Below are 22,064 nucleotides of genomic sequence, written 5' to 3'. Positions count from 1 at the left end.
AAAAATAGGCCCATACGATCTTATATTAATCTAATCATAAATTAAATAACTTCACGTTTTTAAGAAAAATAATTATTTACCAAATTTTTATGAGTAGTTATTATAAAATTTATTGATATAAAAATTAATTTTAAATCATTTACAAAATAACTAAAGTATTTAATAATTAAAATTAATAGACGATAGTAATCTATAAATGTAAAATAAAATTCCTATTTTCTATTTTTAATTCCCCTTTTAATTTTTTTAATTTTTTTTTATTAACAATTGGGATGGACCCACATTTTAATTCATTTTTAGTAAATAATAATACAGAAATAGGTGTCAATTATTCATGGATACCCCTTTTCAGTAATATAATTATTAAATTTCGATAATCATGAATTAATTTTTTAATATTTATAATTTATCATTATTTCAATTATTAATTCAATAAAATGTCCACAAAAATTTAAAACAGTCGAGTTTTATTATTAAACACAAAATTAATTTTTTCAAGGTATATTTAATAATTATGTTAAATATTGATGTATATTTTATACACGTAAATATCAATTATTGGTTCCAAAATAACTTGAAATTTATTAATATTTAATTATCTTAAAATAATCGAATTTAAATCAAGAATGAAAACGTGTCGCTTTTCTGTAACGCGGCCACTTGTTTATTTAACAAAGAGTCAGAAAGGAGAGAGGCGATTCCAGTCGGCAGAGCGGACGACGTCGTTTAGTAAATTAATCGACAGCGGAACAAGTGGCGGAGAAACAACTGCGAGAAATGTCCCTACGTGTTTGAATCTGATTCGTCGGATACAACCGAGAGCAGAATCCAGCAAGCCGCAGGGAAATCCGGGAATAAAATTTTATTTTTATTTATTGAAATTAAAAGAATAAATATAAAGCGGTTTGGGTTCTCCCTTTCTGAATTGCCTGAAAGGGGGAAAGCAAAAACGAACGGTGCTGATAAGCTTGATTCTCTCATCTCAGTCGTCTCCTTTCTCCTACCTTCACCATCGTCCGATCCATTCCACCACTCCATTTCCACCCGATCTAAATCCCTTCCCTCTCCCGCGCCCAAATTACAAATCCCCTTCCGTTTCTTCTCCCACCAGGTAAAACCTCTTCATTTTTCAATTTTTTTTTCTCTTTCTCTTCAAACCGATGTCAACCTTTTCGTATTTTCATGGCTTTTTCCCGTTTTTGCGCTCTAATTCTTCCTCCATCTTCCATTTTTGCTTCTGGTCTCTTCTGGAGCTTCGGTTTGTGGTCATTTTCATGGGTTTTGTTGATGATGTTGTCTCGTTATTGGTTTTTTGAGATAGGGTAGTGAAGAACATGGCTGATGCTCCGGCGAGCCCTGGCGGAGGTAGCCATGAGAGCGGTGAGCATAGTCCGAGGTCTAATGTTCGTGAACAGGACAGGTTTCTTCCGATTGCGAATATTAGTAGGATCATGAAGAAGGCTCTTCCGGCTAATGGTAAGATTGCGAAGGATGCCAAGGAGACCGTACAAGAATGTGTTTCGGAGTTCATCAGTTTTATCACTAGCGAGTATGGAAGTGTTTATTGTTCTATAGTTAATTGTTGTTCGTTTCTTGTTCTGAATTTTGGGATTCTTAGGGTTGAATTGTGTTTAGGGCTAGTGATAAATGTCAAAGAGAGAAACGGAAGACGATTAATGGAGATGATTTGCTTTGGGCTATGGCGACTCTTGGATTTGAGGATTATATCGATCCGCTAAAAACCTACTTGACGAAATACAGAGAGGTACTCAGAATCGGCTAATGCTAATACTAATGCATCGCTGGCCATTCTTTCACTATGTGTTCTGTTATCCACTTTTCATGATTCATTTGAAACAGGGAGCTCAGCTCATCATTTAGTCTTAACTTTTGATTTATTTAGTTCTTGTTTGTTAATTTTACTGCTGTTCGTTGTGTTCTTGAACTGATGGATGGCTGTTTTCTTTGCCTGCTGGTTGGGACTTGGGGCGTTTTAGACTGAGGTAAGATTGAGTGTTTTCCTCTACGTTTCTGTGATTTGTCAACATCATGTTTGAATGAAATTGGGAGGTTTCTATATATTGTTTGTGTTGTGTTGTCTGACAGGGTGACACTAAGGGGTCTGCTAAAGGTGGCGATGCGTCAGCTAAGAAGGAAGCTCATCCAACCCCTGGTGCTCAGGTCAATTATAAGAGTTACTTTCTTTCTCATTGAGCTGCCCTTTTTGGTGTTTTCTTCTAAGCTTTTTTCTTTCCCAATTGTGTAGGTTGCTCATCAAGGGACGTTTTCCCAAGGAGTTAATTATGGAAGTTCTCAAGTACTCTCTCTCTCTCTCTCTCTCTCTCATACACACGCACATACACACAAACAAGCACGTACTTCCATAATGTCCTTTGAATAAGCGAAGAAGCAGTTATGCTAGTGTATTTAGATTGTGAAAAGTTTTTTTTATCTCATTAGTCCAACTTTAACGTCAAAAAATGACTCAAATTTGAAAGAACAAGACAAAAATCATAATTACGAAGAGCCTAGTGACCAGCCCAAGTACACCGCTAGCAGATATTGTTCTTTTTGGGCTTTCCTTTCTAGGTTTCTTCTCAAGGTTTTAAAACACGCCTGTTAGAGAGAGATTTTCACACCCTTATAAGAAATGCTTTGTTTCGCTCTCTTACCGATGTGAAATCTCGCATTCCACTTGTGATGTCCCACATTGGTTGGGGAAGAGAACAAATCACCCTTTATAAGGGTGTGGAAACCTTCTCCTAACAGACGCGTTTTAAAGTCTAGGGAGAGCCCAAAAAGGGAAAACTCAAAGGGGACAATATCTGCTAGCGGTGGGCCTGGGTCGTTACACCATCACTCCCTTCGGGAGCTCGACGTCCTCGCTGGCACACTGCCTAGTAACCGGCTTTGATACCATGTGTAACAACCCAAACCTACCGCTAGCAGATATTGTCCCCTTTGGGCTTTCCCTTTGGAAGCAACGGTTTGTAACTCATGTCTACTTTTGTGTCATGAAGCAAGGCGAATCCCATTGGTAGACTCCCCATGATTTGCAGAATCTGTTAGGGTTTGCTAGAGTTCATCCTTTCTACCCTCTCTTTCAGTAACTGCATTGTTTTAGAAAAGTAATTTTGTTTCTAGTTCATACTTCATATCTTCATGAGTCTTGGAAGTTCTTTCCTGAGTCAAAGCATCTGTCTCGTATTATCACTTGGGGTTTATTGTTAGAGCTTTCATATACAAGTCTTGGTTGAAATATATGAACAATTAGTACATAAATTTGAATGTCTCAAGGAGATGACTTACAGGAGTAAATGACTATTTCCCTTGTAGCTTTGGTGATAGAAAATGAGCATGTAACCTTTTTGAACTTCTCTAAATTGAGAGATACCCTTTTGAGTATAGTGGTCAAATAAATAATTAAAGGACTAGGTGAGAATCGGTTCAAGCCATGTTGGCTACTTACCTAAGATATAATATTCTACTAGTTACCGTGACAATCAAATATAGTAGGATCGCTGACCCAGACATTCACGGATATAGAAATAATTAGAATCCCGGGTCCTATAAAAACATTTAAGACATAAATGAGCAGGAACGAACCAGCTACAAGTACATGTTAGAAACTTTGTTTTTACCATTCACAATAGTTTCAAGTAGTTGACTTGGAAGTGTTTCTCCTCTTTAGGTTTAATACCCACCTTCGCATTTTTTGCAGTCACAAGCCCAGCATCTGATGGTCCCCATGCAAGGCACCGACTAAACTTGCCTCGAATTCGACCATTTAAACTGTTGAATACGGAGATCGATGTTCAGCATAACAGCAAAAAAATCGAGTCTATTTATTTGAAGTTTGGGTGGTTTCAATACTTTGTAGAAACAGTTGAAATGTTGTATATTATTATGGCTCTTGTTTATTGGATTGGAATAGGACACAACATTTAAGAGAGGTTCCTTCCAAGTCCTGGGGATCCCATTTATTGGTGACTTGTAGTAAACCTTACAACCCTAGCAAGGACTTGGATGGAAGATCTTGAAAAGGACCCTTCACATTTTCTTTAATCATTTCCCTAATCAAAACAATAAATTTGTGTTCTCAGGAATGAATGATTTGGTTCTAGAAGTGTTCTTAAATCCTCCTTTGCTGTAAGATGAAATGAATGGTTTTTGTTTGTGTTGATTTCTGGTTGTTGTTTCGTTTGTTTGTTTGTTTTTTTACTGTTATATTCCCTTTGGGGGGAAAAGTAAAAGTAGTTTCCCTACCAAAAGTGTTTGCTTCATCTCTACTTCACCTCTCCAGGATTGTTTCATTTCATTTATTGTGTTTCCTTTAAGCTTTTAAAGATTAAATGATAATTAGTTTTCTTATGAGAATGACCTGCATTATCATGTTCTTTCATGATATGGTGGGGTCCTGTTACCTTCTTTACCATTCTTAGTCAAGCAAGAACATATTTAAATGTTTAATTTTTATGTTTTAGAGTTAATTAATCTTGATGATCGCCGTGTTCTGATTGGGGGGTTATCTTAGAAGTTTGAGTTCAGATTCTCTCGGGCTCAACCGTTAGGATCTTTTGTCGAGTATCCAGTTTTCTATTCCTTTTCTAGTTTCTGCTCCCAATTTATTCAATTCTATTAGTCCTATCATGTCCCGACTACACGGAACGAGACAATTCGATTGGCTATAATTTTATACGTGAGGAGTTGTTTCTTGGACCCTAGAAAGGAATAGGTAGGTGTTGCTTTTGCTCGGTGAATATGTAGATTTTTTTTTTGGTATTTTCTTAAAAGTCAGTGAAAAGTGAATAGATGTTTTTTTTTTAGAGAATAATTTGAATATATATATATCTATATCTATATATATATATTTATTGAAATATTTAATAAATTAATAATTTATTAAATTCATTTAGTTGGTGGAAATTAATTAATAAAAAATGTTAACTTTTATGATTATTTGATTCAATTAAAATTATATAACCAATTAGTTTAAATCTATTTGGTGAAGAGTTGTTTAATTAGTACATCATAATTATATAAATTTAATATTATAAAAAAAATTAAAATTAGCATACTCATGTTAGACACAACAAATAATTTCAGTTATATTACTTATTAATTAGATTAATGTTGTGATATAAATTTAGAATATATTTCTTTTTTAAAGGTCAAATAAAATGATTTCTATCATATCACAACTTGCAATATGATCAGTTTTTTAACAATATATATATTTTTTATATTGATTTTATTTTAGTCTATAGTTTATAAAATATATATTTTTAATAAATTAAGACACGAAATAAATCGAATTTATTTTTTTAAGATCAAGATTAGAAATACTTATATCTTTTTAATAAATATTTCAAAATTAGTTTATTTATTATTATTTTTAAAATATAATATAATTATTAATTTGAAATATGAATATCTTACTGGCCTGAAAAATTAATTTTATTCAAATGACAACTTCAATTATAAATATGTATTTTAAGTTTATTATTATTTTTTAATATTTTTTGTTTAATGGATTTAAATAATGTATTATTTAGAAATATTTTATTTTAAACCAGAAATCTGGAAGATTTTTTTTTTTCTATTTTTTATTCATTTTTTAATTTTCTAATTAACTTTCCAAATTCTTAAATATATATATTATAAAAACTTTTATGCAGTAACTTATATATATATATATATATCAGCAATTTTGTTTTTTAATTTTGTGCCAAATTAATTTATATAAGGCAAGTTATTTTTTAATTTATTTTAAGTTACAATTAATTTTAATAAAAAAATTAAAATATAATTTTATTACTGACATGTTTTCTATTTATTTTAATTAGAAATATAGATAAACATAAAAGATTCACCAATGAAAAAGAATAAAATTAAAAACAATAAAAAAAAAATGAAAAATGATAATAATAAAATATATATTTGATCAGACGTATTCAGTCTCTTAGTCTTTCATATATATCTCTAAGCTCTGATGTTCTCTAGCTCTGTTTCTTTTCATCATACCTCAAAGGAGTTTTGCAATTTCGATCACCGATAAAAGCATCCTCCGGTTGGTTGCGTTCCGTAGACGGAGAAGCTTTTTCTCCTCGCATATTTTGGAATTTCGTGTCTTCGGCTTGCACCGCTAAGGTACTAAGAAAATATGAGATTGTGTTTGCCTTGTCTGATCGTAAATCCGTCTTTACATTCGTGATTTTTGATCTTGTTCTTCGTTGCATTTGTTTTGGCTTTGGTCTTCTTTGGTTGTTAAAAGTGGACTGGTTACGAGCTTACTGGAGAACTTAGTTATATGTTCGTGATTGTTAAGTATATGTGATATTAAATTTTACTTGTCAATGGTGGTTAAATCCATGGAGTTTTTGGGTTCTGTGTTAATCTTGGAGCTGTTGTATTTTGTTTATTTTTGTTCAAATTGACGGTGCATAGAATTTTTTTTTTTTTCTTATTTAGCTCTTAAGGTTTAAGAGATACACTTCTCAGTTGAATGTTCAATTTCATCCGATTATTCTATGAGGTTCAGATTCTAATGTTTCACCTCCGCCTCTCGCTCTATTGGAGTGAAATTGTTAGTGTTGAGCCAAAATACCATTTGTCTTCGTGTCTTTTATTTAATGATTTTTCTTGTTGTATAGTTTGATTCCGATCATTAGTAATATGCAAAGCATTAAAGGATAAAAAAGTTTGTCAATCTTATGCAATGTTGGATCTCTTAATTACATAGGAGGGTTAAATCTCTATTAAAAAGCTAATAAATGATAAATGGGAAATCGTGGCCAAAAGCGTACTGAAATGGTGGATAGATTACCGGCAGACAAACGGGCTTGCAGTTCACTGGAATTCAGACCAAGCTCGTCTAATTCATCTATGCAAATGCACGTGACGGTCATTAATTCAAGTTCAGGCTTTCATGATAATGACATGGACACTTCACCATCTGCTTCTGCCTCTAGTCGTTCAGAAGGAGAATATGATAAGGATTCAGCCTACGGCTCTTGTGATTCTGATGATGCAGAACAAAAACATAGTGATCTTCGGAATTATCAGAGGCAAAGATCGTCTAGTGATCATGGACGATTGAAAAGGATTTTGTCAAGCTTGGGTGAAGAATCTGAGCTGTCTGCACAAAGAACACTGCTAGTGGAGCTATGTGAAGTTTTATCATTCTGTATGGAGAATTCACTATCGAGCATGACATCAGATTCATTATCTATAGTTCTTGTAAATCTGGTGAAACTTGATAGCGACCCGGAGATAGTGCTTTTGGCTCTAAGGGCTATAACTTATTTATGTGATGTTTACCCCAGATCTTCTAGTTTTCTAGTTCGTCATGATGGAGTACGTGCCCTCTGTCAGATGCTAGGAGTTATTAAGTATTTGGATGTTGCTGAACAGGTGAGCTCATCATGCTCATATGATTTTTAGTCTTAGTTCATTCATTAAATTATATGATTCTAGATATTACAATCGATAGCTCATCTTTGGATGCTGAATACTCTTACTATATTTTGGAGATTCTGTTTTAATGCAGTGTTTGATAGCATTGGAAAAAATATCACGGGAACAACCTGTCGCCTGCTTGGAGGCTGGTGCAGTTATGGCTGTTTTAACTTACATTGATTTTTTTTCTACTAGCATACAAGTAAGGTCTTTTCCTTTCTGGGTTTTGATTTTTTCTTGACAATTTGATTGATTTCATGTTCCTATTATTTTGTTCCCCCCAAACCCTATGATCAAAAGATTGAAAATTTAACGTATAAATCTGGTTTGGATCAGAGGACTGCTCTTCGTACTGTGGTGAATGTCTGCAGAAAACTTCCTTCTGAGTGTCCACCAACTTTGATTGATGCTGTTCCTATACTATGCAATCTCCTTCAGTATGAAGATGGGCAGGTTTGAACAACTGGGCTTGAATACTTCATATTGCTTTTTTTTTTAATTTTTATTTTTTTTATCAATCTTCTCCTTGTTATAATCACACATTTCAGCTATCAGAGAATGTGGCTTTATGCATGATTAAAATAGTTGAGCGTGTCAGTCAATCCTGTGAGCTTTTGGATGGTCTCTGTCGTCATGGGCTGATTCAACAAGTCATTCACCTTATAAACTTGAATAGTCGAACGACTTTGTCCCAGACCACTTACAATGTAAGTAGAGAATCATACACGAAATGGTTTAGAATTTTGTATATTTTTATTTTTAAAAAATGCAAATGAACTTCTAGCTGTAGCCTCTACCACCATCTTTAAGGCAGAATGGTGAATGACCATCCAGTTTCTTTTCAGGATTTGCTTGGTGTACTTGTCAAACTATCTTCAGGATCAACTGTTGCTTTCAAAACTCTTTATGAGCTAAACATTAGCAACACTTTGAAGGACATATTATCTGCTTACAATCTCTCGCATGGAATGTCTTCTTCATGTTCTGTAGTTGACGGGCAGCGCAACCAGGTATTAGTCTATTAGCATGTCCACAGGAACACTCTGACTGGATGCCGTGACAGATTCTTTTTTAAAATATTTCTAGGAAACTTACAGAGGGATATTTTTTTTTCCTCAATAATTATTCTGAAAAAATACTTAAAATCATAGAAATCTATTTTAAGTGTTGCAGGATACAATGGATACTATTGTCTGGAAGTTTTTTTTTTATCTTTCCAAATCTCAAGTCATGCTTTTGATATATCGAAGGCATGTGCAACATAAATCTCTAAAATCAAGATGCTTTGTTAAGGATATAACATCATGTTCAAACCTCCACTGTACCTGGCTTGCGCTTAGTAGCCTGTGCTAGGAGAATTAATGCCTTAACATTTGTCATAAGTGATAGTTCAATTGCTCATAATTGGCCTAATTTGAGTCTAGAATTCATATGCCTCAATGTTTTTATGATTTTTCTAAAAATTTTGTATGGGGATTTATTGTAATTGATTTTTCTCAGGTATGTGAAGTCCTGAAATTACTTAACGAGCTTCTCCCCACTGGAGATGCAAATGCAGAAGAATTGTCCGAAAAAGTATCTTTTTTAGTCAGTAATCCCAAGAAACTGCAGAAGTTTGGCTTGGATGTACTTCCTTTGCTTGTTCAGGTGGTTATTATTATAAACTAATAAAAGAGCTCTGTCTCTTCCCATCCTCTATAACATCTCATTTTCCCTGCTGCAGGTGGTTAGTTCTGGTGCAAACTTGTATGTTTGTTGTGGCTGCCTAACTATTATCTACAAGTTTGTCTGTTTGGGTGAATCTGACATGCTTGTCGAGTTGCTTCAGAACACCAATATTTCTAGGTGAATGGTGTCTCTGATTTTCCTTTTAATGGTATTTTCAAATTGCTTTCTGAACGTCTAATGATTTTTTCTGCCTAATTTGTCAGTTTCCTGGCTGGAGTATTTACTCGAAAAGACCACCATGTGCTGATGTTAGCTTTAAAAATCACTGAGATTATCCTGCAAAAGCTCTCTAGTATATTTTTTAAATCATTTGTTAAGGAGGGTGTTTATTTTGCAATTGATGCACTGATAACCCCAGAGAAGTATAAACAGTTGATTTTCCCAGTGTTTACTGGTGTCCACCCTTCAATTGGTTCATGTCAAAAGTCTTCAAGAGAAAATGCAAGATGCTTATGTTATGCCTTTTTGAGTGGCTGTTTCTCCTCAACGGAAGAAACAGGAAACTGCAAGCTTGACAAGGACTCTGTTTATAGTCTTGCATATCACATAAGAACCCATTATTTTTCTGAAGAATTATGTGACACTGATAAAGGAGTGACAGATATTCTTCAAAATCTTCAAACTCTTTCTGGTTCTCTAGATGATCTATTGAACTTGTCCTTAATTAAGGATACTCCAGCGCAGGATGAAGAAAATTTTTATGCTTTATTGGCTGAGATTATGTCAAAGCTGAAGTGTGGCGAGCCCATATCCACCTTTGAATTTATCGAAAGTGGAATTGTCAAGTCATTTATAAATTACCTAACTAATGGTCAGTATATGAGGAAAAAGGGAGAACCACATATTATATCTAGACAATTCTCAATTATGGAAAGAAGATTTGAGGTTTTTGCAAGGCTTCTCTTATCTAGTGCAGAACCCCCGTCTGAAAGCTTGCCAGTTTTGGTCTTGATAAGGAAATTACAAACCTCACTGTCGTCTTTAGAAAACTTTCCTGTTGTTTCTAGCCAGGGACTCAAACACAGGAATTATTTTGCTACGGTTCCAAATGGTCGGTGCATACCACATCCTTGTGTGAAAGTTCGGTTTGTGAGAGGAGACGGGGAAACAGATCTCTGCAACTATACTGGGGATATCCATACTGTTGACCCCTTTTCTTCTTTGAATGCCATCGAAGGGTTTCTGTGGTCCAAAGTTGGCACAAAAAAAGCTGAGCAGTCCTTTGAAGCAGATAGCCTGAGGGAACATCAAATTAAACTCCTCTCAAATGTATGTTATGGTTGGGGTGTTAACCCAAAACTAGTAGGGTCTGACAGCATGTCCACAGATTTGTCTGAAACTCAGGTCTCTTCCTGTTTTCTTTTTGAAATTTATAATTTTGAGAAAATCATAAACTACTCCAAAATTTTATGATACTGAAGTAGAGTGATTTATTATGCATAGTGGAGGTCTGTTTGCTTCAATGAATTTATGATTCTGGTAAATAATGTCCATATCTAGATCCATTTGGTTTAGGTTCAATTATTTTTAAGTGAAAGAATATAATTAGATGAAACTTATATTGTAAGTTGATCATTTCTATAAGCACACATGTGAAACTGTGTTATAAGATGGATCGGTTCTAGAGTTTGCACCTTCATCCATTGCAAATTTTAATTTGATCCTTTTGGATTCAACTTTATGCCATTTTTCTCCTTCCAAGTAAACTAGAAAAAATGTTATGGTTCCAGCAGAATATTCTAGTATAATTGGTTGCCTTACTTCTCTTATATTGTCTTTTTGAGTGCCTGCTTAGTCCGTGACTGAGAGCATTGATTCATCTTCTGGACTATGGTTATGTGTGCATTCCTAAATTTATGTTAACCTTGTTTTGGTTCAGGGATCTACAGAAGTCAACACCGATGAGAAATTACAGTATTCTGTATCTTGCAGTAAGAAAGGCATGAAGCCCAAATTGTTACTTTACCTTGAGGGAAAGCAGCTGGAGCCCACTTTGACACTTTATCAGGCAATTCTTCAACAACACATGAAAGAAAATGAAACTATTTCTGGGACAAAATTGTGGAACAAAGTATATACTCTAACATATAAAAGTGCTGGAGAAAGTGAGGACAACAGTTCTAACGAATTACTTTCTGCGTCAGACAAAGCTGCAACGTTGAAGTTCTCTTCATTTTTCCATGGTCTAGATTGTATTCTGCCTTCTGACTTGGCAAAAGAAAGTCCTGCTTATGATGTTTTATTTCTTCTAAGGAGCATAGAGGGCATGAACAGAATGGCATTTCACATAATGTCACATGAAAGGATTCGTGCTTTTGCTGAAGGGAGAATTAATACCTTGGACAATATAAAGCTATCATTTCCTTCAGTGCCGCAGAATGAATTTGTAAACAGCAAACTGACTGAAAAACTTGAACAGCAGATGAGGGACTTTTCTGCGTTTTCTATTGGTGGCATGCCTTTATGGTGTAAGGAACTTATGGATTCATGCCCTTTCTTATTTAGTTTTGATGCTAGATGCAAGTACTTTCGGATAGTAGCATTTGCCATGTCGCATCGCCAGCCATATATAAGATCATACAGTGACTTAAGGACCTCAAATGACGAACGATCAAATTCTGGTGGCTTGCCTCGTAAGAAGGTATTAGTACACCGCAACAAAATTCTAGATTCTGCTGTCAAAATGATGGATCAGTATGCACATCAGAAAGTACTGCTTGAGGTGGAATACGATGAAGAAGTTGGCACAGGGCTTGGTCCAACATTAGAATTCTATACTCTTGTCGGTCGTGAATTTCAGAAGTTTGACCTTGGAATGTGGAGAGGGGATCATGGTGCTCTTATTTCCATAGAGGGTAGAGAAACTGTTGAATCTCCATTTGGGCTTTTCCCCCGTCCATGGCCATCAACCCTGGATACTCATGAGCTATATTTTTCCGAAGTAGTTAAAAAGTTTGTACTTCTAGGGAAAATTGTGGCAAGGGCCATCCAAGATGGTAGGGTTATGGATATCTACTTCTCCAAAGCCTTCTATAAATTAATACTTGGGCAGGTACCTGCATGAAATTCTTTCAAGTGCTTCCTCTTGTCTTTTTTGCATTCCATTATTTGATTTCATGTTATTCGTGTAGGAGGTGAGTATATATGACATCCAATCATTTGATCCAGAACTTGGAACTGCTTTGCTCGAGTTTCAAGCTCTGGTCGACAGAGGTAAATTGTTAGAATCTGTCTGTGAAGAAAACTCGTCGGCCAAACTTGAATTTTGTTACCATAATACCAATATTGAGGATCTTTGCCTTGATTTTACTGTTCCTGGTTATCCTGATTATCTCCTGATCTCATCTCAAGATCATACAATGGTAATGCAAATTTTCACTGTGATTATGGTCATCTTTTTGTAAGGATGCACTAAATAACACAAAATACAATTGACCTTTTCCCAGGTAAATACAAAAAATTTGGAGGATTACGTCTCTCTTGTTGTAGATGCTACTTTAAATTCTGGAATTTCGAGGCAAATAGAAGCATTTAAATCTGGATTTAATCAGGTTAGCTTCACTATGGCCCCTCTCACTTATTGGATTTCTCATGTTTATTTATTTGGCCTCTCTAGTTAAAACTTGCAGAATGAAAAGGATCCTTTCTTGTTCATAATCTTGGGAATTCAGCTTATGTTTTGATATCTTTATTTAGGATCAAAATTTTCAATTGGATGATATACTGCTGTTTTATGAATCATTATCGATGCCTTTGGCTAAATAATATCAAATGATCTGATTTCTAGACGTGATACCGGATTGCGTATACTTTGGTTTAAGTGCAGATGTAGTTCTATTATCTCATTCAAATTTTAAGGGAAAAACTAGGAAAATCTGTGGTTCAACTTTGAGTGTCTATAAATTATGTTATAGGCACAATATAAGGAATGGATGAACTGCAATGTTTTTAATGCAAGAAACTTTTGACTCAGAATGTCATGAAGCATTGTTAGTTGATTTAAAGAAAAATGGTTAATTACCTTATAAACACGTGTTTATATTGTCTTCGGACATCTACTGGTACCTTCGCGATCTTAACTGATAATCGCAATCTTTTCGTTGTCAAACCTCAGGTTTTCCCCATAGAACATCTTCAAGTTTTTACTGCAGAAGAATTAGAGCGCTTAATATGTGGAGAACACGACTCTTGGGCTGTACGTGTATCAGTTAACCAGCTTGTTTACTTTTCTGAAGTTATCCATTAACTTGATTTTTTGTAATTTTTTTGGCGCAGTTGAATGAACTCCTTGAGAATGTGAAGTTTGACCACGGATATACAGCCAGTAGCCCCTCCATTGTTAATGTTAGCTTATAAAATGAACCCTAAACCCTATTGATTTGTTAAAATATTTCTTATTAGGTTATGGCATGATTCTCTCCCATTTTTTGAATTGTAGTTGCTTGAAATTATTCAAGAGTTCGACAACGAACATCAACGAGCATTTCTACAGTTTGTGACTGGGGCGCCAAGGCTTCCTTCTGGAGGCTTCGCTTCTCTAAATCCGAAGTTGACTATAGTTCGAAAGGTTTCATTATCAACACATTCTCCTTAAATATTTGATTCAATCCAGCCCATATACTTAATTTTTTGAATTTTTTTTACACAGCATTCTAGCAATCTGGTTGATTCTGACTTGCCTAGTGTGATGACCTGTGCAAACTATCTAAAGTTGCCTCCGTACTCTTCAAAGGTGATTACTTTTTTCGTGCTTTGCTTATTTGATCTTAGCCCGATTGGTTAATATATAGACCTTAGATGAAGTGGTCAGAAGTTCAAATCCTTCATTTGCATATCGTTGAACTAAAAACCATTCTTTTTCTTTTTATTGGAACAAAATGGTCATTCTCACTCCAAATTCTCTATTTGTTCAGGAGATAATGAAAGAGAAGCTTTTATACGCCATCACGGAAGGACAAGGCTCGTTTCACCTATCGTAGGATCTTCAAGTTTCTTAACATATGTAAAAAGTGAAATTGGTAATTATGAGAGTAGAGCTATAACAAAGGTGAAAATGGAGGAAGAAGATCAGATTGTGGGTGAATAAGAGGAGGCTGCTTCTTCATTTGGTGGGTAAGTTCCAATGTACAGCCTCCTCTTAGATTTATTGGCATGGTCTCCCATTTTACTTTTAACCCATGCTGACACTGTAAATAATCTCCACGGTAAAAATTAGCTCGTCCTACTTGCTTTCTTTTATTGAGCATAGAATCTGTGCCATATGGAGTTGAATGTGTTTAATTTTCTGGCCTAACTATGCATGTCCTGAGAGGTGAGAAATAGGCAATTCTTTTTTTTCCTCAATAGAAAGAAATAGGCAGTTTTAATTTGCTAACTCCTTGGACATAGAATTTGCTTTGATAAATGAGAGTTTTCAAAGGATGAACTCGCTTCAAAAATTAGGTTTTTTTATTAATTCAAAACTTTAAAGTATTTTTCTTTATTAAGATTTTCTTTAGAAAAAAATATTATAATTTTAAATAATTCAAGAAATCATAGTAAATACATTTTAAATTATTAATTTTTTTTTATTGAAAAATTGACTTTGGGTAAAAAAAAAAAAAAAACATTTATTTCCAAAGGTACTATAAATGAAAACCTCTATATTTTAGCAAGTTTAGTTTGATGTTATATCTTTCAAGGTAATTTCTTTCAATAATTACCTTTTGAATATTAACGACACAAAGAAAGACGAGACTTTTGAAATATGGATGTTAAATTGTAAATGTTATTGAGAGGAAGAGAGAAGCTGAGGTTTTCAAATCTTGGTTAGATTTACCGAAGAAAGATAATCCATTGGACTGCATAATGCCAAAAAAAGAAAATGTTTATTTTTATTTTCTGGGTAGGCTCGGCCTACGCTAGTGGATTCTAGACTATATCAGTTGGGTAGGCTCATGTAGGTTGGATTGGAGTTTTGAAAAAAAATTCTATGAATTCTTCTTTGCAAGAGACATCCCGAGTGGTTTAGTGATGTCTCCGACAGCCTGTGGTTTAGTGATGTCTCCGACGGCCTGGGATCTCCAACTATCATGCCAAACAATATCTTTTTGTACCACTTAAATATGTTATTCATTGAAATTACTATACAGTTATTACGGCATCAACGAATAATACATGCTTGGTATTGTGGAAGAGCCATTTCTGAGCCATTTCTAGCCTAGAGACATTGTGAGAGAGAAAAATAGAGTAAAGAAAGTTTGACCTCTCAATATCGGCCAGTTTTATCCCCTAGACCTTGTAGATTGACTGGTGTAAGATGAGGATAGCACCTGTTTAGGAAATGTATGGATTAGTGCAAAGATTGATAATGATCGGTTGATGCATAGTTTTGTTGTTTAATTGGTTGTATGTTTGCTAAGAGAAGCGTGCACCTGATATGTCTTTGGTCCCTTCTTAAGCAGATATCCAACACTGTTAAGATTTTCTATGAAGGTATCAATGTCGGGTACTTGCAGACCAATCCTATCTGCCAAGATATATATTTCCTGCAGGGCATTAAATATGTGGTTAGCTCGGAGCTGAAAGTGATAAGCTTTAACAGAGACAAGAGCGTGTAGCATAAGCCTACGGAGATGGAGAAACAATCTTTCTGCTGCAAATCTGATTGCTTGTTGAGTGCACTCAAAAATCGCTTGGCTTCTTTCTGTTGACTCATTCCCCCACTTCGACCAAAATCCAGGACTCCATGTTCATCTACGTACTTGTCATAAAGGGATTCCTTCATTATTTCTACCACATCCTGCAAAGTTAATGACAAAAGTCAAGTTTGAGTCATACTAATTAAATTTGGGGTACATCTTTCTATAACTAACCATGGCATCCTGTACTGTAATTTCTTCCCTGAGGTCTACTCGTGCTCGAGCTTCTGCCAGCCTCACCAGACTTTCGAGTTGCCTTGCTGTAATTGGTGTACCATCAGCTGATGTATTCTGGTCACGCAGTTGTAAGTAAAATCTTTGCAAAATGTCTGCCGCCGGCTTTGACATCCTAATTCCAGCATGGAGAGATGTGTTGGGATAGATTTCGAGAAAAGAGGTTTGTTGTATTGACATTGAGTTGTAAGGTGTATAACCATTACCAGTTAATATAATTAAATGGATGGGTGGAGTAGACTATTACCTCTATAAATATAGCTCTCAAAAATCAGGTCAAGTCAATATAGTGATGAATACTTCTCCAAGTTTCCGCTAGTTATTTTAGCATTAAGTAAAATGGTAGAGGGAGCATGTAAATTAACCTGGGGAAGACAAAAGTTCTTGCATAGGCTATATATTTGCGAAGAAGTTGGCCAGGTAATGGTACAAAATCGCTATCTTTCGCTCGGTCCAATCTCAGTCTTGAAACTAACGACTCGCCTTTTGAACAAGCATCTCCTTTTCCATCATTCTCCATTGGTACATTCTTTAAGGCCAAAGGAGTTATATCTGGTTCGGGAGAAACTCTTTTATTAGTGGAAATCGAGTGAGTGAAAGTAAAAGGAATAGATAAGAAATAGGATACATACCTTTACGTAATCTTTTTGCTGTAGAAGCGCGTTCCCCATATCCTGCATGAAGCTGCAAGAAAGACAAATATCATACTTGATGTAGCTGCCAAAATATGAGACATCCTTATTCCTCAGTTTGTTCAAGCACATTGTTGCCTTCTGCTCAAAAGTCTTATCGGTATCAGAACAGACGTTTATCACGAATTGATTACTCACTTTTTGTTTTATGTCAATCTAACTGTGAAGATAAACTTCATTATTGGAATGTTCTTTCATCTTCTCATAGAGCTTCCGAAGAGTATGGTTTCAATGGTTCTAAGTTCCAATTAAATTCGTCAGAGTAATTCGAGAGATCACTTAGCATAAGAAAAAGAAGCAACCGAAATTAACTTACCGACATGATGTGCTCTGAGACTCTCTTATCCAGAAATTCGTCAGGTTTATCCAGCAATATGAAAACTAAATCAAATCTCGAGAGAAGAGCAGCTCTCATCTTCAAGTTTTCATTCACAGTTTTTGCCCGGCTGCAAGTTTTATTTTAAGAATTAATACATACCACCAGTATAAAAGAACATGTTCCCATCGTTATTCAGTTGGAGTAGACTGGAAAATTTTAAATATGGGTTCTTTGAAATAAAATAATGTATAGAGATTTTCCTCAGGAATAAGAACAATATTCTCTATAAATATAAAACTGGAAAACGTTCAACTTGATATTTTGAAGAGGAAGGATTATAAGAAAGACTCAACCATATAGATGTTTTATCGGTCACAAAATCGAATAGTCAGTCAGGAAAGCAAATGACCGAGACAAATACATTTCTGAACGGAATTTACTTGTAATGACCGCCAACAGGGTTAGCTGCAGCTAAAACAGAAGTACGTGCTGATAGACTTGCTACCAGCCCAGCTTTTGCAATCGATACACATTGTTGTTCCATGGCTTCCAATAGGGCCTGCAATAATCTAAGGTAAGAAAATCTAGCCATGGACAATGAAAAGTAAGAGTTTAATTGGAATTTAGGCATTGGCTCAAAAACCTGATGTTCTGCAGACATTTTATCAAACTCATCTATACAGCATAATCCACCATCTGCAAGTACCATAGCCCCTGTGGAGAAAGTAGACTACATTGCTAGAGGAGAAAACAATATATTTACTATGATGCGCTTGCAACTCAGAAGCATTTAAGCACCATTAGACCCAGATATGTTCACGCTGTGTTTTTTCTTGCATGAAAGTTATTATTATTATTAATCAATTTTGAGGAGAAAAACTAACTTAGGATTAACCATAGGAGCTCTTTTTAAGCTTTGACTAAATTTGATAATTTTAAGGAATAACGACCAAAATAAAATGAAGCCCAGTGAACCAGGACCAAAATGGTATTTTAACCAAGTTACTTTTTTTCCCCTTTATTGGTTATTATAATAAGATTCCAAATTCATGAAACATTTGTCATGTTTCTTTAAGATTGCGATGTTTTCTATGGAAATTTAGTAGGAATATCAGGCCCTCTCTAATCATATAATCAAGCAGATCGGAAAAAGCGGTGGGATAGAAGGTAGCCAGGATTTTCTTTATTATTACTTTCTGAAACTGAAAAGTATCGGCTAGGAGGAGTTTTAAAGCATAAGATGAGAATTCAAGTAGAATTCTCTTCAATCAGCGGAACTCCGTTATTGTAAACCATTGAAAGTTCATTGTCATCTACTTGTGAAATCTATGTATGCAATAAGCTCTTGAAAGATTTGAGCTATGTTAAAACTAGCGTATAATAAGAATTTCCCAATTCCCAATGTAAGGATTAATTTAATACTTGGGAGTCAAGGAATAAAATCATCAAGTGCCCACAATGTTTTGTTTCCATGATAAAAACCAAATCACTACCATTACAATATGTAAATCCTCAATTTTAAAAATAGGAAATGACGTTGTAAGGTTCAAGAAAAGACATACCAGCCTCAAAAGCATAGTCATTTGTCATGGAATCCCTCACAACAGCTACAGTTAGGCCCGCCTTGGTTGTTGCATTACCACAAACATAAATTCCACGTGGAGAAATAGCTGCAGCTGCTTGTAGTATTTGACTTTTGCCAAGTCCAGGATCACCTATGAAATTAACACCAAAAAGTTATCCATAACGTCTGTTCATTGATCACAAAGCACTCTTTTCTAGAAGTGAGCATGGAAAGGATATGGACATAGAAGTATACCAACAACTATGACATGAATATCCCCTCTAACAGGAACTTTATTCTGGTCTTTTGAATGCTTTCGAACACCACCAAATAGAGCTAGTGTTATTCCAGCTTTTCAGATTTTAAGTCAACCCACAAAATACGTCAGCCAAAAAAATGGAGGGAACTAGCAAATCTGAATTTGTATAAAATGTTACCTTTAACAAGTTCATGTCCATAGATGGATGGACATATAGATTGAAGTATTTGACGGAAAACATCGGAACCATATTCCCCAGAGAATTTCACAATAAATTCCAAATCTCTTGGGGAGAATGAGAATAAGTCAAGCAAATCCGTTGCTCTTGCATTGGAGTTAGAATCTTGCATCTCCTCAGGTGAAGATTGTGACTTGGAATTTTTTATTGAAACAGCCTCCAGATACAAATAGTACAATCCTTGACTTTTGCCTTTCGATTTTCCTGAAAATATATGAAAAGTTGCTTTGATCTGTACTAGTAAAGAATGGGAATCAGAAATCCACAACATAACTACTGTTTGGTGAGTGATATTTTTATTTATTTGATTTCATTTTTGCTCTGGTGTTGATGTGTGATGTCAATCATTGAAATTTTTATCACGACAAAATTATGGAATTGCTGATGTATAGCATTACTACAGTCTCCCTGTTAGAGAAGAAAAATCGATTAAGAACAAGCATTACCCAACAACCTTCAACTGTTGAAGGAAACAAAAATACTAATCAAAATTTATTTTCTGCGTAATGAAATACCTAATGATTAAGATGTTGATGTGTGTACTTGCAAGCAAGAAATGTTTAAACGCGACCCATGGACCAAATTACCACTCCTGGGAAATATTAGAAGTTAACTATACAACTTGGAAGAAATCTGGTACCTCCTCCAATATCCATGTAATTGTTAATTACTTTTATGATTCCAGTAACAGTGACAACATCTCCAGGGATGCATGCGTCAACAAGATCTTCAGTCAGTTCACATTCTACAGTTCGAGGCACCCTTCCTTCTTCATGGTCATCAGATTTAGTGAGTTCTTGCAACCTGGAAAGATTAAAAAATCATATCTAATATTCACAGTAGTAGGAAAAATTATGTACCACATGTAATGCACATAAGAAAAATGTCTAATGAATAGATTTTTCCAATGAGTAGGCAGTAAAACTAACTGTAAATTGAGATTATTTTCAACTTTTAGAAGTGTTACCGTATTTTCTGGAAGTCAATTGCTTCAGCTGTAGATCGAATGGGAATAAATGTTTTGCTTTTGCACCCATCCAGCTCACAAAACGATGGAGGTGAAAACTTACCATCAGGAAAGATGCGTGTAATATTGCTTTTACATTTAGCACAATCAAAGCTCATTTGCACCACCAAAGGCTTAACAGTGCTAACTTTAACAACAGTACCACGCACTGATACAAGCTTGTCTGCATTGTCCCAAAGTAATATAGCCTACATTATTTCCTTAAGAACTTAACAGTAAAACTTCAGACTCAATAATAAATTTGTAAGAAGCTACGAAGTACCAATATATGCTGCCTTCAAGTTCTTCAATGCAAGCATGGATTCTGAATAGTTGTGCAATCGGACTAGAAATTTTGCGACAACTTCTAAATTGTGCGCCCATTTGGTCCTCATTACCTGCTTTAAAGGCCAGCTAACCATCCTAAGCTGAAACCCTGAAAGTATTTTATAGCAGACAAATGGAGAACGAAATTCTTGTAATAATTTGTTTTTACCTGGTGAAGTGCAGCACTCATACATTTGAGAGCAACTTTAGGATCTTTCTCTAACATTAGGTATAATTCATGTTCATCGCAAATCTTTCGGAAGTGTTGAAAGTCAATTGACAAAATAAAGATGCCACGACCATCATCAATAGCCTGTCAAAATAATTGAAGGTCAGCTCCCTCCTTCACGCGATTCTAGGAACAAGTAAAAAGGACATGGAGAGGACTTCGTCGGCTACTTTTGCAAACCAACAGATTTAAATGTTTTCGCATTACATCCAACCTAGAAACGAGGCATTTCTAGTCAATATTATAGTGTATAAGAAAAACCTAATGAGATATCCATTGTCCATGATACAGGCTTGAGATTCAATAGGAAATCGATGTTGCAAAATCAACTACAAATCGCAAGCTGGAAGTGACCTTGCAGGAACTACCTACATCCAATTCTTGATGCAACAACATATCACGAACACTCGAAACCCCGCGCCACACAATTTCTTCAATTAATCCCATGTAAAACCAAAAAAAAAGGAAAAATCAATCCGAATGAGAGATGAAGTTACCTGTGAAGCAAGATGCCGACCTGCCGGAGAAGAAAAGAAGAAAATAAGCTGAGAAATGAGCTTAAGCCATTCATTTTCGACAGTGAAGACAGTATGGGGGAAGTACAAATCAAAGATGTCTCCAGCTATGTCGAAGTCTGAAAACGCTTGCTCCATGCCTATCTTCGCTCTGTATGATCTCCGGACATTTTCCATCACAACAAAGCGTTCTTCCAATTTTGGCGGGAGAGAAACGTAGCGCTTTAGTCTAAGGTGGGTTGAACCGGACCGCCGACCCACTTCATGGGCTAGTGTCCAAAGTAAATGGACCAGTTTACGGGCCCAATGTTAGGCCCATATTAGTCCATGTTAAAGCAAAGGCCCAGTTTTCACGGCCCATGTTGGTTTAACTAGTGACCATGTTCGTCCATGTTAGGCTCAAACCAGAGCCCCAGTTTTACGTGCCACGTGTTTGGCCCATATTGGTCTCATTTTTAGAGGGCTAAAATGGAACAGAAAATTTAAAATAATTCTCTCAGAAAATGACTAAATACATTTAGTTTTTTTTTTTTTTAATTAAAAAAAATCCTTTATTCTCTCGAGTTAATACTTTATTGGATCTAAAATTGATGGGCTAGTGTGGGCTTATCCATGTTATAGCCCATGATGGTCATTATGGGCCCATAAAAGGCCCAGATTCATAAGGCCCATGATGGTCCATATTAGGCCCATATTCACATGGACGTGTATCAGGCCCAGTAGGTTTATGTGCCAATTGGTTGGTCCATATTAGGCCCAAAAAAGGCAGAGTTTCTCGTTTTCCACGTATTGAGCCCAGTCGGATTACCATTGTA

General features: G+C 35.3%; 3 protein-coding genes across 10 annotated transcripts; 2 read left to right on the top strand and 1 right to left on the bottom strand.

Moving 5' to 3' along the window:
- Positions 1-911: 911 nt before the first annotated feature.
- Positions 912-4,180, top strand: LOC111451794 (nuclear transcription factor Y subunit B-1-like). 2 transcript variants are annotated; one of them, XM_023092362.1, is made up of 7 exons: positions 912-1,111; positions 1,327-1,549; positions 1,636-1,765; positions 1,998-2,003; positions 2,107-2,181; positions 2,267-2,317; positions 3,722-4,180. In XM_023092362.1, the coding sequence occupies exons 2-7, from the start codon at positions 1,335-1,337 to the stop codon at positions 3,764-3,766; spliced, it is 522 nt and encodes a 173-aa protein (XP_022948130.1). In that variant the 5' UTR covers positions 912-1,111; positions 1,327-1,334; the 3' UTR covers positions 3,767-4,180. The 2 variants fall into 2 exon arrangements, with proteins under 2 accessions (XP_022948130.1, XP_022948121.1); XM_023092353.1 differs by having other exon boundaries at positions 913-1,111; positions 1,322-1,549.
- A 1,801-nt stretch (positions 4,181-5,981) lies between these two features.
- LOC111445275 (E3 ubiquitin-protein ligase UPL4-like) lies at positions 5,982-14,479 on the top strand. Of its 5 annotated transcripts, none has more exons than XM_023083586.1 (17): positions 5,982-6,150; positions 6,822-7,413; positions 7,550-7,660; positions 7,795-7,911; positions 8,007-8,165; positions 8,304-8,468; positions 8,959-9,105; positions 9,182-9,303; positions 9,390-10,530; positions 11,066-12,238; positions 12,318-12,548; positions 12,633-12,737; positions 13,301-13,381; positions 13,462-13,530; positions 13,625-13,753; positions 13,835-13,918; positions 14,100-14,479. In XM_023083586.1, the coding sequence occupies exons 2-17, from the start codon at positions 6,886-6,888 to the stop codon at positions 14,163-14,165; spliced, it is 4,428 nt and encodes a 1,475-aa protein (XP_022939354.1). In that variant the 5' UTR covers positions 5,982-6,150; positions 6,822-6,885; the 3' UTR covers positions 14,166-14,479. The 5 variants fall into 5 exon arrangements, with proteins under 5 accessions (XP_022939354.1, XP_022939336.1, XP_022939346.1 ...); XM_023083568.1 differs by having other exon boundaries at positions 6,802-7,413; XM_023083578.1 differs by having other exon boundaries at positions 6,743-7,413; positions 9,390-10,455.
- Positions 14,480-15,258: 779 nt separating this feature from the next.
- Positions 15,259-22,054, bottom strand: LOC111441466 (probable DNA helicase MCM8). Of its 3 annotated transcripts, XM_023078486.1 has the most exons (18): positions 21,232-22,054; positions 20,675-20,818; positions 20,462-20,579; positions 20,243-20,362; positions 20,140-20,167; positions 19,813-19,976; positions 19,113-19,376; positions 18,931-19,026; positions 18,674-18,826; positions 17,755-17,825; positions 17,552-17,670; positions 17,109-17,238; positions 16,733-16,784; positions 16,466-16,652; positions 16,041-16,215; positions 15,797-15,967; positions 15,600-15,713; positions 15,259-15,497 (listed from the first exon to the last, which is right to left on the bottom strand). In XM_023078486.1, the coding sequence occupies exons 1-18, from the start codon at positions 21,424-21,426 to the stop codon at positions 15,450-15,452; spliced, it is 2,349 nt and encodes a 782-aa protein (XP_022934254.1). In that variant the 5' UTR covers positions 21,427-22,054; the 3' UTR covers positions 15,259-15,449. The 3 variants fall into 3 exon arrangements, with proteins under 3 accessions (XP_022934254.1, XP_022934246.1, XP_022934262.1); XM_023078478.1 differs by having other exon boundaries at positions 20,140-20,362; positions 20,462-20,576; positions 21,232-22,053; XM_023078494.1 differs by lacking the exon at positions 21,232-22,054 and having other exon boundaries at positions 20,140-20,362; positions 20,462-20,592; positions 20,675-20,751.
- Positions 22,055-22,064: the final 10 nt, after the last annotated feature.

The sequence above is a fragment of the Cucurbita moschata genome, unplaced genomic scaffold, assembly GCF_002738365.1.
Source record: "Cucurbita moschata cultivar Rifu unplaced genomic scaffold, Cmos_1.0 Cmo_Scf00001, whole genome shotgun sequence".
NCBI classification, from domain to species: domain Eukaryota; kingdom Viridiplantae; phylum Streptophyta; class Magnoliopsida; order Cucurbitales; family Cucurbitaceae; genus Cucurbita; species Cucurbita moschata.
This window is presented reverse-complemented; position numbering and strand designations above follow the sequence as displayed.

Excerpts from the sequence above, each read along its gene's own strand:
- LOC111451794 (XM_023092362.1), top strand. The coding sequence starts at position 1,335 with ATGGCTGATGCTCCGGCGAGCCCTGGCGGAGGTAGCCATGAGAGCGGT. Across the intron at positions 1,550-1,635 it reads ATCAGTTTTATCACTAGCGA|GGCTAGTGATAAATGTCAAA; the intron begins GTATGGAAGTGT and ends AATTGTGTTTAG. Across the intron at positions 2,318-3,721 it reads TTAATTATGGAAGTTCTCAA|TCACAAGCCCAGCATCTGAT; the intron begins GTACTCTCTCTC and ends CATTTTTTGCAG.
- LOC111441466 (XM_023078478.1), bottom strand. The coding sequence starts at position 21,426 with ATGGAAAATGTCCGGAGATCATACAGAGCGAAGATAGGCATGGAGCAA. Across the intron at positions 17,671-17,754 it reads AAATGTCTGCAGAACATCAG|GCCCTATTGGAAGCCATGGA; the intron begins GTTTTTGAGCCA and ends AGATTATTGCAG. Across the intron at positions 15,714-15,796 it reads AAGATTGTTTCTCCATCTCC|GAAATATATATCTTGGCAGA; the intron begins GTAGGCTTATGC and ends AATGCCCTGCAG.
- LOC111445275 (XM_023083562.1), top strand. The coding sequence starts at position 6,781 with ATGGGAAATCGTGGCCAAAAGCGTACTGAAATGGTGGATAGATTACCG. Across the intron at positions 8,166-8,303 it reads TGTCCCAGACCACTTACAAT|GATTTGCTTGGTGTACTTGT; the intron begins GTAAGTAGAGAA and ends GTTTCTTTTCAG. Across the intron at positions 13,382-13,461 it reads GAGAACACGACTCTTGGGCT|TTGAATGAACTCCTTGAGAA; the intron begins GTACGTGTATCA and ends TTTTTGGCGCAG.